This window comes from Gymnogyps californianus, chromosome 10, assembly GCF_018139145.2.
Source record: "Gymnogyps californianus isolate 813 chromosome 10, ASM1813914v2, whole genome shotgun sequence".
Taxonomy (NCBI): Eukaryota; Metazoa; Chordata; class Aves; order Accipitriformes; family Cathartidae; genus Gymnogyps; species Gymnogyps californianus.
Genome location: NC_059480.1, coordinates 4961273 through 4975202, shown reverse-complemented (window position 1 = coordinate 4975202; position 13930 = coordinate 4961273). Strand labels below are relative to the sequence as shown.

General features: G+C 43.5%; 1 protein-coding gene across 3 annotated transcripts in view; it reads left to right on the top strand.

Moving 5' to 3' along the window:
• GPC1 (glypican 1) overlaps window positions 1–13930 on the top strand; it is a 315639-nt gene that overhangs the window by 261494 nt on the left and 40215 nt on the right. Inside the window, exon 1 of one of the 3 annotated variants that reach the window (XM_050902547.1) lies at window positions 8311–8345. The exons of the other annotated variants lie outside the window; for them this stretch is intronic. Coding sequence (XP_050758504.1) covers window positions 8321–8345 — 25 coding nt within the window. The 5' untranslated portion in view covers window positions 8311–8320. Of the gene's footprint in view, window positions 1–8310; window positions 8346–13930 lie in introns of those variants that run through there. 3 annotated transcript variants of the gene reach the window in all.

Sequence of the window (13930 nt, the reverse complement as noted above, 5' to 3'; positions counted from 1 at the left end):
CCCTGGGGAAGGGAGGCGTCTTCAAGCAGCAGAGAGTTTTCTTTTATATAAAATAATACAGAATAAGCTCTCATGTTATAAGTCTGTTTTGTTGTCTATATTTGCTCAGCCCAAATTAATTCAGCATGTTTTCAAGCCAAGAGAGGCTAGCTGAGCCCTGCCAGAAGTCAACAGCAAATTTGGTAGTAGATACATTCTTTTCTTTCAGCAATGAAAACACATTAAAGATCAGGAGGAACAGGCTCGGGGCGGGGGGGAATCTTATCCTGGAAGGGAGATTTGGAAGAATTTCTAACCTTGGGGCGGAGAGCCTGGGAGAAGCAATACGATGACACATCTACTGCTGCTCTGCTCCCTTCCCACTCTCCTGAAAGCTGGTGTTGAAACACTTTTTCCTCTTCTACTGACAAGTGCTTATTATGATCTGATTTTTGGTGAGAGAAAGTTTAGAAGTGAGCATTTTTGTTTCTCATTATCACTGCAGGCCTTTTACCAACTGCATACCATCCAGCACTCTCCTACCAATTAATCCGCTTGGTATTTTCATCCCATGCAAACACTGCCGTTAGGTGGTGACGGGCCAGCGCATGTGTCGTGACACAGCTGTGGCCTTGCAGAAGGACAGGCACCAGCGTACTGACTTTTTGCACCAGCTCACAAAGAAAAAGGGAATTATTGCATCCTGCAGTGTTGGAAAGGACACCGACCTTTTAGCAGCACTGTTTTAACAAGGGGTATGGCCTAACATGCAGCCGCCTGCCATAAAACCAAGGCAAGTGGTGTGTTTCAAGGAAATAAAGCATTCCTGCCAGCAGGTGCATCAGCGGGCGTTACCTGGCCTCCTTCATCTGCTCCTTTCACCAGTCTTCCAGTTAACGGAGGGCAGAAGAACTGGGGACATATCACTGGGGAGACATGGTCCACTTTCCTCTTAGCAGGAACAGGACCAACCTGAAACAAAGCGCTTGTTCAGGACAGCACCTCTGTCCTCACATCACTGAAGTGTGTAACTGAGCACCGTCCAGAGCTGGCGCCTCTGTTCGTACCAGCCATTCAGTTTGCCCACCATCCCTGCGAGCAGACTGGCACAAGGACTTTATTTAACCACAACACCAGAGTTGGCAGCAGGGGATTCTGGTTTTTTTTATTTTACAAAAACCAGGTAGTTCACAGGCCTTTAGAGTCTGTCTCACGCATTTGGCAAACACACATAAAAATAACAACCCTGATGATTTTTGAGATCCCAAGGGAGCTGCCTGAGCTAAAACCCAACACAACACTAGATAACGCTGAAGGAATGCATGGAAGGGTTTCACAACATGAAGACGAAATGATTAACCACTGCAGCTCATCATCACTGGAATCCAGCAGCCTGCAGCTACATGCCGAGCTGCTGAGTTTTATATCTGAGGAGCTGCAAATTGTGTATTGGCTGAACGATGGAGCTCTGCTGCAATGTCATCCCTTGGCGTGGTTTGAAAACCTACGGCCCATTCCTTCGCAGCGATAAGAAAAATGAATGCCCAGACATACCAGCTCAATTAGCATTCAGTTTTCCTTATATTCATAGCAGTAAATTAACCGGAGATAAAAACCTGAATACATTGGGTTTTATATCAGGATCCTCTCTCACACAGCCATCATGCTGCAGAAAGTTTCCCTCATTCATGCCTGGAGGGGCAGCCACCGCTGGGGTGGATGGAGCAGCTGTGGGACTCCACGCACCCATGGTTTTATGGCTGGGTAAAACAGGGAATGCTGCGTTCAGCTGCAATGGCAGTGGCAGTGTTACAGGTAGAATGTAAATGACTACAATTAGCTGGCACGGGGGTTGATCATGTGATTTATAGTCCCATTAATAATAACTGTTTATTTGTTATTGCAGTATATCAACAGTGCTGCGATCCATCAGATCTATACCAGACGTGAAATTATAGATTATGGGTGTGGAGAAAATTGGAAAAGGAGAAAGGAATGATTTGTAAAATCTCCTCATCTTGCACATATAACAAATATTCTTGGGGGCAGTTTGGTATCTATTATTTGCTGTACGAAAGCAGCAATATACCCTTTGAGCCACTGGGGACCTCTTATCTTTTGTGCTTGCCACTGAAAAGCTTTTCCCTGTGTTGCTCAGGTTTGACATACAAAGCCACACCACACATAGCCACTCTAAACAGCAGGCTAGTTAATGTTTGCCTCTGGATGGAGGCACACGGAGGTGCAGTGCTGCCGTGGGGCTCTGCAGGATGAACCCTGATGAACGTAGCTGCGGTGATCCCAGGTATCGCTGCCTGGTGGGGAGTTCCCAGCCCCAGGGGAGTTTCACCCTGCCAGGTAATTACTGGGTGAGAAATGAGTTTGGTGCCAGGGTTTGGAGGCTGGTCCAGGGCACTAGAAGATGGGGGGCAGCATGTGAGGGGGGAGTGCAGGGCTTCTGGGGGATCCCTGCTTGTACCCCGCAGCCTGGGGGCTGCTGGTGCTATCTGCCGGCAGTGCTGCCACTCAGGAGAGCATCCCTGATGGACATGCCCTTCTTCCCTGGGCACAGTCTCCAGCCAGCAGCTTTGACGTGTGCTCTTTGCTAACATGAGGGTACAGCACGCAGCATTGGCCTTTTGTGTCTCAGGGCTTGTTTGGTCTGCGGTAGCTGCAAGTTGTGTTGCAGGCACAAGCAGAACTGCAAAGCCCTCAAGCGCAGCATTGCCTGTGACTGCAGAGCTTGCCGCCTGCCTAGGTTAGGGGACGTGGCGGGCATGGCCTGGCCCCTGTTTTTCTACTTCTTATTACAGCAGCTTGGAGACCCACATGCAAGGGCCCTGTCAGCAGCATGGAACAGTTAAAGTCAATGCTACTAAAAATTACCTTTTAAAAAACTGCCTCTGAGGCTTTCTGAAATGGTTTTGAAAATGTTTACAGCTGCCTTTCATGTTAAAACCAATAGCTGAAATACAACGGCTGGCATTTCTAATATCCCCCACAAATAACCCCCCCACACCCCATGAGAGTTGTGTCACTGAAATACCACAAAAACCACAGCAGGCAAAGACAAAACAAAAGGACAATACAAATGAAGGCCCCGATCCCACAAAGTTCAGTTCTCACAACTAGTTTAACTGGTGTGACCTCTCCCATTGACTCCTGTAAGACAACCAGCATGCTGCAAATTAAGCACAGGCATAGCTGTTGTTCCTGAAAATTTCTATTTGCGGAACAAATTATTTGTAATAGGAAATGGCATCTGTGTTAATTTAAGAAAAGCTATATATGCACCAAGCAAGGATAATGAGTACTTTATAGTCTAAACTGGAGTGGGACTCAAGGTGAGCTCCTTGTGTGCAGAGCGCTGGCTCTGCAGCCCCAGAGAGGCACGGATGAGTTATGGCCTTCCTACTTCTTGCCTTAGGATGCTCAGTCTGTCAATCTATTGCCAAGTCTATCACTCTTGTAATTTTAGTGGGAGGATTTTTTGCATCATCAAGCCCCAGGCTTGCCTTTTGCAGCTTACAGGAATATTTTAAATGTAAAAGTAGAAATCCTATGTAATAACCCTGAAATGCTTTTAGGAATTAATGGCACCCAATTTAGCCTTGTAAGACTGTGGAACAGCAAAGAAGAAGGAGTAAAACTCTAGCAGTATAGGAAGAGAAGTTTTGTATTTTAAATTCTAGAAAGATTTAAGGTTTTGAATCCGATGGTTTTAGTTAGAGCCCTCTGCACGCCTTCCTAACCTCAGCTGGGGATCCTGTTGACTCCCGAAGTTGCAGAGGTCCGTGAGCCTTAATATTAAATTTTGCAACACTTTTGAGTGCAAGCTGCCAGGAGCTGCCATGCAGCTTGTGAGCCACAGGACTGGAAAGCTTTTGTCGTAGCCATAAATAATTATTTTTTCTTCCCTCACAGAAAAGTCGGCCATAAGTGCGGTGTTTGTCAGGGGCTGTACTTAGGCGTTCACTTGGCTTGTTAGGTTGTGATCCTCCTCTGCCACACATGGTCGCTGCATATGCCCTCTGCGGCCCTTGGGACAGAGCAAGGGCTGCGAGCTTTAACCTTTGGGTATGTTTTTTTACTGTTGTGCAGTTGAATTCTAATAATTAATAGCTTACGAAAAGAAAACCTTTAAGAAAAATTATGAATTCTCGTTTGAAAAGTCATGGTTGTGTATGCATTGTTTAAATCAATAGCTTTTTCTTATTAATAGAAGCACAATGAAGTAATTGGAAAACTCAGTATTGTGATGAATTGATATTTTTCGTATCAAAACAAATGGAAATCTCAAAGGCTGATTGGATTAAATTGAAGAAGCCAATATTACAGAATTTTTATTTGTTTTTATGTGTGGAAATTCAGTGTCATCTAATTTTTGCTACTTTTTGTGCAATTTCATGTTTGTTGAAACCAACGCTTTCCAATCTTCTTCTCCTTCCCCTGGGATAGTCCAGTGTTAAAACCCTAAAACACACGTAATTTTTAAGTAAAAGCAATTACTGGTTTTGCTTTGTTTATGGTCAAGATCAGCAGTACTTGATAGCCTACCTAAATTATCACAGATTCGATTTTTATGTAGTGTGAAATTATTGGAGAATCAAACCCTCCACCGTGGCGGATGACTCCAGATTGCAATAAATACTCTGGACGAAGAATTCCACTACGTGTTCTTCATCCCTTCCTCTTATCTGCCAAACGCTTCCTCAGGATCCGTGGGGTTTGTAGAAAAAAGGCAGAAAATGGTGCAGACAGCAATGATCCCTCACCCCTGCAGTGACTGCTGCAACAGGGGGCATTAGGATGGTGCTGGTTGATGTTGCTGGAACTGATGAACCCCACTGCCTTCATCACTGTCTGGTAATGGTGCGTATTGTCATGGTGAGGGCTAAATGTCATGCCAAATGGCATTCACTTCTGCCAGAGTTGAAGGGTTTGGTTTTCTGTGGTTCTGGTTGTAAAGCTCAGGTCTTACACGGCCGGGTGGCACTGGCCGCTATTTGTCATGACTGCACGTATAGCACGTTGATGGGGGGGTTATGCCAGGTGACAAGGACTCGGAAGTCAGCCTGGCCCGAAGCACTGTCTCAGCAGCAAAATAGTTCCTGGTTTTGCAGTTAAGAGGCTGTGTGATGGTACAGTGCTGCGCTCAACCGCAGCCCTCACTAGCACAGCACCTCCAGTAAAACCATGGAAGCTGAAGAGCCCACCAGGTTTCCTAGCGCTCCCTCCTGCGCCCAGAGAGCTCTTGCAGGCAGGGGCGGCAGGCTCTGGGCTTTAATGGGTCCTTGGTGGCAATTTCTGAGCGGTAAAAAGCAGGTTTGTGTTGGAATAAGACCTTTGAAGTAAGACAATCTGTGATGGTGTGCACTCTTATTTATGCGATAAATACACCGTGATTTTTATATTCAGTGACATAAGGTTACTTAAAGGCCTCTGAATTGCTGAAGAAAACTAATTTAATTTAAGTCAAACATGAAAATGCAGGGCAGAACCAAATACTACTTTAGAAAGCAATTCAGTATATTCAGCTGATCTTACTCTAGCAGAGGTTTTATTTTTAACTTTATGATTATGGATTTTTATAGTGTCACGTCAACATAAAGGGCTTTTCTTCACAGCGAGAGCAGAACAGAGGAAGTCCAAGTAAATGAGATCCAATGTCCTTCAAGGAGGCAGTGGTAAACATGTTCTCAAAGACAGAAAAGTTCAAATATAAACTAACTATGCTTGCTGTGGGGAGAGAAAAAAATACAGTAGCTTGATTATATTTGAGAAGACAGCTGGTTGAAGACCGAAATCAGTATCGTTATCCCCGAAGTCTGCCACAGTGATATTTCAGAAATCCATTCAAACCTCATGTGGCACAGACAGACAAAAATAAATCTGGTAGTGATAACTCAGTGTCCTGTTCTGTGGGTATCTGTTTAATACCAGACAGCAGAAGCCCTTCAGATCCATTCAGAGCCACAGTAGGAAAAGAAAAAAGGTGAGGGGAAAACAAAGGAGAGCGTTTGGAGGGAGAAAGTTCCACAAAAGCTCATAATGAAAATGGCTGTGGTTGTGCAAGTGAAATTCCCAGGCGGGCAGGGCACTTGCCTGGGCTTGCGGAACTGTGCAGGATTCTCCCTGCCTGGCTGCCATGGGGAGCCGAAGGAGCCTCTCCTCCTCCTCCATTAGCACTGTCTGTGGCTTGGTGTCCTTAGGAGCTTCAGATAAAATTAGTACGGAGGCATGAGTCCTGTGATTCAAGCTACACTACGCTTGTTTTTCAGCTAATTGTTATCCTGCTAATGAACACCAAATAGCTTTCCTCATAATAACAATACTTCAGCATCATGCTTTACGTGTCAGCTTGAGTAAACCTTTAAAACAGCCTATTTTAAGAGGATTAGAAAAAGGAGTGCTATTAGATCAAACCAAGTGATAGAAATGCCGTGGGCTAAAAACATTAATTAGACTTAGTTAAAGCTTTCAGTAACACAACTAAAGTTAGTTACAAAGCACACACTCTGCTTTTGATAGGGCGTGTATTCTCCAAGTGGTCTCATCTCGGTATCTGTTGTACAGCCCATGTATCTGGAGACAGAGGAGCAGGGAGGAAGGGCATGGCTTTCTCTGGTTAAAACTGAACCCACACTTCTCTCTCCCACCCTCACGCTGAAGCTCAGACTGTTGCTGTGGCTGAACAAAGTTGAAAATCCAGCAGATGTTCCTTCCCCTTCTATGGGCAGCAGGGAAGTGTAACACTAGTTAGGCTTGTACTGGGCTCCGGCTGCTTTAGCAGAGAAGTGTTCACACCTGATCACTGGGATTTGTGCTGTTGGTGTCAGTGGTCATGGACCTGTCAGAGACCAATTGCCCCGTACTCAGGTGTAGAGCAGCTTCCCTCCACACCTCTGCTGTTGTATTTACAGGCAAACACAGGTGACTTTTGTTCCCAGCCACTTGCATTCAAGGTGCTTTCCCATGCAATTTGCTGAATTACAAGTATGTCAGTAAGAGTGTAACAGGTCCTGCCCAGCCTCCAAGGTTAGCTGTTAGACTTGAAAAAGTAGTACTGCATAATTTAAAAAAAAAATACTAGTAATCACAAATATGGTCTTCTTTAATATCGCTACAGATTATTTCATTCTAAAGCAGTTCTTTAAGGAAACAGCTTTTGCTTTCTCATTTGTTGAGGATGAATTGGTACAGTAGTTCCCAGGGCCATTTATTCAATAGATCTCTAATAAATAAGTTGCAGCTATTTGGCTTCTCTTTCTTGTTTTGACTCGTTTTAGCTTCTGGACATGCAGCTCCATTCTGCCAATATTTTATGACCAGTTTTACTATTATTATTTTTTAACGTGTTGTGCAAGTGGTTCCGTGAGCACTAGAACTAACGAAGTCCGTTTTTCTAGGGCTTTGTATTTCATGCACAATTGACTTTCATGTCAGAGAAGGTGTAGGATCCCACTGAAGCTTTTCCTGAACTCGATACGTTTATATTGACCGTCTCCTGCACTCATTCTCTAGGAGTCAGTAAACCAAAGGCTCACTAAGCCTTTCCCATGCAGACAGCATGCTGAGGGTCCCTCTCCTCTTCCTGGCCTGCTCTTCCTCATTTCACAAGACTCGTAGGAGCTGTGTTACCACCGATCTTGTTCCCTCTCTCTGTTAGTGTTTGTTTGAATCCGCCAGCATGTTCCAGCTCCATCCTAGAGGACAGACCAGCATAGATAGGAAACCCTGCTTTTTTTTTCCCCCCTTCTTTTTTACTTGTTCAATCCACTTGCACAGATTTCCATGTGCACATACAGGCTTCTGTGACACTTCGTCTCATTTGAGAGACGCTGCAGACACATTGCACACTGTCAGCTATGTGAGACCGCACACAAAAAAACCTTACCAAGGAGCATCAAAGCCTGCGTCACAAATTGAACAGCTGCAAAGACCTTAAATGACTTCTTCCCTGTTGTCAGCACCACAAAGCAGCAGTGGTTTGTATCACTGTAGGACACTGATTAAAGAAATTGAAGCAGGAGGAAGCCTGCAAATGCCAGGGGTTTCCTTCCCCAAGCATTTATAGTGAAGGGCAGGGAGGTGGTCCCAGGAGCATAGCATGTTAATTTAATCAATTGAATGGGAGACTGAGTTTCATCTCACCTCAGCTGAGGCCTCCAGGTGTCTAATCTAAGCAATTGCCTTTGAGTCAGTGAAAAGAGACATCTCTGCATTGCTGGTAGAACTACCATTAGGTGCTGAAGGAGGACTTGGGCAGATGGAGATCATGCAGAGCAATTCCTCCGTTCATTATGTGAGGGAACAATACCGGCAAAAGATCAAGACAGCAATGTCACGTGCTTCGAAGGCTGAAGGTTTGGTTATCCATTGTGTGAAATAGGGGAGTCTCTTGTCTTTGGCACACAAATGCCACCCCTTCCTTATAGTCCTTATTCTTTTCTGTGTGAAGAATCCAGTGCCGTGAGCCCTGGAGCATATCAGAGGGACACGGGGAGCTCTAAATGAAGTAATATTACCCTTTACCTTGTTAACGAGGAGTTGAGCTGCTTTTCCCCTCTTTAAAGACAGTGGAGCAGCAAAACAGAAAGTTGCCAAGCATGTAGTTGAAATGGGAGTTAAAAGCGTAGGAAATCAGCTACAAAAGTTGTTGGTTATGTGCAGCAGTTAAATGGTGTAAATGAGGACTTCAGAAAAGGTGCTGTGAGAGTGTGCCAAGTCAGGGGGTTGGTCCTCCTCCAGGGCCCCTCCAGCTGGCACCTTCCATGTCCATGGCGTTTTAAGGCTGGGAGCAGCTCTTCAGCTCCCTCAAACATTGGGAAAGGTCTTTCAGTTTGCTTGATCCTATCTAAAGTGCACAGAAAAGTACTCACGTCCTTTTGAAAAGCTCACACAACCCAAAATTGGTTCCTCCAGACACAAATTGGCTTACTTGGATGAAATTCTCTGGGGAATGTACATCGCTTGAACACTAGTATTTTTTCCTGAGCACACCAGAAATTTATATGGCTGTTTTATAGTCAGCAAGTTAAAAGCAGACTTCAGCTGAAACAGCTGGGTGGGCCATTGATTTGAACCCAGATGGAGCATCCTAAGGGAATCAAAGGCAAATTGTCGAATTATCGCCCACCACAACAGGCATGGAAAAGTCAATATGTAGGATAGGTTTTCCATAACAGAGAGCCCTAATGAGGATACTGCTCAGGTTGTCTTGTTATCTATTGCCTCTGCCCAGGGCTGACAGTAAGCTGCATTTATTATTATCGTTGCAGTGGTAGTATAAGACATCTTTGTAGGTTTACTTGGATTCATTTACATGCAGAGAAGATTTTCAGGTCTCGCTCACCAGTGTGTTTGTAAAGAAAAGGCTGCATCTGCGTCACCTGGACAAGCTGTCTATTAATGAGTTGGGTTATAACATGGTCTGCTTCACCCAGTCTGAGCTCATGTTCAGAAAGCAGGTCTGCACATCATCATTTAGTGGTGTATTACATGGCTTTTCATTAACAGGAGATACATAAGTTGCTATCCTAATTAAGTTAATCACTGAGCTTCTGAGTTATGGAAGATCCCTGGGGATACGTTTAGGCACAACAAGGTCACAGAAGGGGATCTGGATCAAGAAGAGGGTTCTGATTTAGGGGGACAGTGCCAGAAAGAAGAGCTTGTCCAAGCCCGGGTCCCAGTTGTAGCAGGCTGTGGGGTGCCTCGTCCCCGGTGAGCCGAGCAGGACCCAGAGGTGGCTCTGGGGAGCGGTCCATGGCTAGGATGGTGCGGGTTTGCTGTGGTTCGGTGGGTCTGTGTTCTGAGTCTAGTGACCGGTTTCTTAACTTTCTTTTCCCAGAGAATAAAATTTGCTTTGATTCTTACCTCAGTCTTGACAGCATCCCAGGGTAATTAGGGTAATGGCAATTAGTAAGGTGCACCCTTGCTTACAGAGGAAGCACCAAAGTTATCTTCTGTGCCTTCTGCCCCATTAATGTTTTGCGGTTCCTCTGCTACCCTGGACGTCTTGTTCATTTTGTTTCATGTTCATCAAATGGACTTTCCTTTTTCTGATTTGATCATCTTTTGAGTCTATTTTAGTCTTCAGCATCTAGGACATTTTGTAACAGGGGTGGGGTTTTCCATAACTTGGCTGTTTGACATAGTATTTCCTTTTGTCTGTTCTAAATCTTCCTCCAGATCTGAGATTTCTCTGATTGTCCCCAAGCATTTGTGGTAAGAGAAAAAGGTGAATGACAGCTGCTTGTCGACGTCTCTGTGCGTCCTCATAAATGCATACTAAATGCATTAATTTATCTAGCTGTTTAATGAGGATTTCAATCTAAATTCATGGCAGGACATTTTAAAGAGGTCAGAATTTATTACTCATGTCCAATTCACTGGTGCAATGTACTTGGGATAAAATCTGACAGAAAAAAAAGGAAAGTTTCAAGTTGGGTGAAGTGCAACAAGCACATGCTTTTAACGAGTGTCCATTTCTCCCATCCTTCAAACTTGCACCTGAGCCAGAGATGCTTCAAAAGCAGCAGAAACCCCAACTCAGGCAGGAAGAGAGTGCCAGTATCTCAGGGTAACCAAAGCCTTTTTTTAGTGGTTTTAAATGAATTTTTAAAAAGAAAGTGCACATGTAGTTTCCTCTCTTTTTTTTCTAAGCATAGCTGCAGTCAGAGTGCGGTTAGCATTCCGGTTCTCAGCTAATATTTTCTTTAACACGCATTTTTGATCTCTGTTCTGTAAGCATGATGACAGCCCATGGCGGATGCAGATGTTTTCAATCATTGATGTATCCAGCTGATAGTCCTGAGAGGCACAAGGCACCCAAGCAGGTTGTCTTCCAAGGTTTTGTAATGCTTGCAAATTCTAAGGTGATTTATGTTTGATTCATGTAAATCATAAATACATGTGTTATATGTACATCTTAAAATTGAATTAGTGAGAATGGGAGATGAGAGACATTTCTCAACTTCTTGCAGTTTCTTTCCCAAGCCTTCAAAATTGTATTTCCTCCAGATGAGGTTCTGATGAGGTTTAAATGTCTACAAATACTGTGGAGGTGACTGGTAGTCTGTAAGTCAGCCCTGGCTAAGGGAAGCACACTTGATTGGGAGGAGTGGGACATCCCAAGCAGAAATTAGTTTCTGCTTTGCTTTACTGTGGCTCTAATAAGGACTATATTGTGTTCATGGTAGTTCAGTGCTTTCACAAAGTGAAGATGCCACATGGGCCAGTGAAAATGCTGATGTCCTCTGTCTGTCCTGTTCAAATAGAGTGAAAGCGGAGGGTGCAGAAGTGGCACTAGCCACATATTTATAGATTGCTGCTGCATTATGCACCACTGTCAGATGTAGCCTATGTGGCTATTCACAGGGATTTAGCTGAATTGTTGGACTGGGAACATTCTCTCAGTTACTGTGTCTCATCTGAAAACAGTGTTGGTGAACAGCTGAGGGACAGGGGTTTTTCAACCCATAGTTAGGATGGAACAGCAGCTTCCTCTCTCACACAATTTTCCAAAGCAAATAGATTTTGTGGCAGATTTTCCATGCTGGTCACAGTCATGATGCGATTTTACTTTAAGGACTTATACACAAGGAATAAATCAAGCCAGTAATATGTAACATGTGTATGGTCCACGAACAAACAAAAATATGTTTATGCCCATTAGAAAACATATTCAGGCATAATTGAAAAAGGTCTAAATACTGGACAATATCTTTTACTTTTGTGAATCTCTATGAAATGTAGTGAAGTCAGCCAGTAGTAATTCAGTAGTAGTACAGCTATAACTTTGGTGTCCGTAGGTTGTGGTGTCTCAGTATTTTGACTCATTCTAGATTTGAACTAATCCTCTTCATAAGGTTTTCAAAACCAAGTCAAGGCTTAGGACACTTGAGCTATTGCACCTCCTGGGGTCTGGTGCCACCTTTTCATCCATACATTCAGAAGAGACAACAGGGCTGAATGAAGTCTTTCTACTTGTTAGGTTTTCTGTGATCTAACATTCACTGAGTGATCAACCACATCTCCTTGGCTAGAGTCAGCGCTACCTGGGGGTCGCAGGTGGGCTCCAGCCAAGCAAGGCTCCCGAGCTCAGATAGAGAATCCAGTGGTTTTATCCCAGAATGGCTATAGGCCCATATACTCATAGCAACCTTTTAAAAAAACCCCAAAACCAAAAAAAAACTTTAAAAAAAAAAAAAGGGTAGGTAAGCTAAGCTAAGCTTAAATCTCTCTTTAGGACTGCTCTATAAGTGACTTTGTGTTTTAAAATAGAAGTAGTTGAATGATGCTCTGGATTTTTGAAAATCAAGCTATATCTAAGTTTTTATCATTGGACAAGGTAAAAAGTTAGCGGTGTTTAACAAAACAAGTGCTATCAGATGGGAGGGGAACTAAAATTTGCTACTGAATTTATTATTGTAATATAAGGACATATAATATAAGAGGACATACTTCTCTGTCCTCTGGGGAAAGAAGTACCATGTGGTTATACCTAGTGTAATCCCCATGCATTGAAGGGCTGAGGGAGTGCTGTGTTACCCACCACCCTTCTGACGTTTCCTAATTTATGAACGTGTGTTGTAATGTCTTAATTTTATTTTAGGGTAGCTGTATATAATATATCTGTATTTCAGCTATATTAAAATAGCAATTGATATTTATTTGCCTATTATTCAAATAACAGACATGCATATTATTGTATATGTGTACATTCTTTCCACTTCCAGCTGTCAGATACGCATACATATTGCATACTTCGGGTTGCCTGTTAACAGTAGCTGTCTTCTCTCATCTTTACCTATTTCTCCTTTTCATACTGGTTCCATGGGTGTGAATGTCATAAGCAGATTATTTTTACAAAGAGACAAGTTCTTTTCTGATGGCATTGGAAGAGAGAAAACTAGGGATTAAGAGCTTTATACAGACTTAGATAAACTCCTGCAATAATAACATGGGAACTTTGCCTGTCTAGAACATTATCCCCACAGCTGGTAATTTCTATCCTCCTTGTTCCTTTGGGAAAGCCCATGTGTCAGATACTCAAGATACGTAGATATCCAAGGACCGTGTGTCTTAGATACTCTATACTGCAAAAATGCAGTGGCAAGCATAGATTCAAATGATCCAATTAACCCAACAATAAATAGTTTGTCTAGAGGCCATTTTGAGCAGAGGGCAACACTAAAGGAAAAGATAAAAAGCCAAAGTCAGTTCTGTCCCACTGCCACAGTATGAAGCCTACAGCTTTTGAAAACTTAAACAAGGAGTTTTGATCTTGAAAACTATGCAGTGAGGATGCTTGAGTGCGTAAGTCCCTCTTTGAACATGGAAAGTGTCAAAGATAGGCACAAACCATGCAGGTTTTTCCTCTGTTTTTTTGCAGAGACAATGAAATGCATTTAATTCTAAATAGATAATCTTCACTGATGTTTTTCTCAATTAAAATATTACTGCAGAGAGCCTGACTTAGTGACAAACTGATTCATGATTGTTGTGGCTTAACCCCAGCCGGCAACTAAGCACCACGCAGCCGCTGACTCACTCCCCTGCCACCCAGTGGGATGGGGGAGAGAATCAGGAAAAAAAAAACCTCGTGGGTTGAGATAAAGACAGTTTAATAGGACAGAAAGGAATGAAAAACAATGATAATGATAATAATAATATGACAACAGTAATACTAAAAGAATTAAACTATACAAAGCAAGTGGTGCACAGTGCAATTGCTCACCACTCGTTGATCGATGCCCAGTTAGTTCCCGAGCCACGATCCGCCCCTCCCAGCCAACTCCCTCCAGTTTATATACTGGGCATGATGTCATATGGTATGGAAAATTCCTTTGGCCAGTTTGGGTCAGCTGTCCTGGCTGTGTCCCCTCCCAACTTCTTGTGCCCCTCCAGCCTTCGTGCTGGCTGGCCATGAGAAGCTGAAAAATCC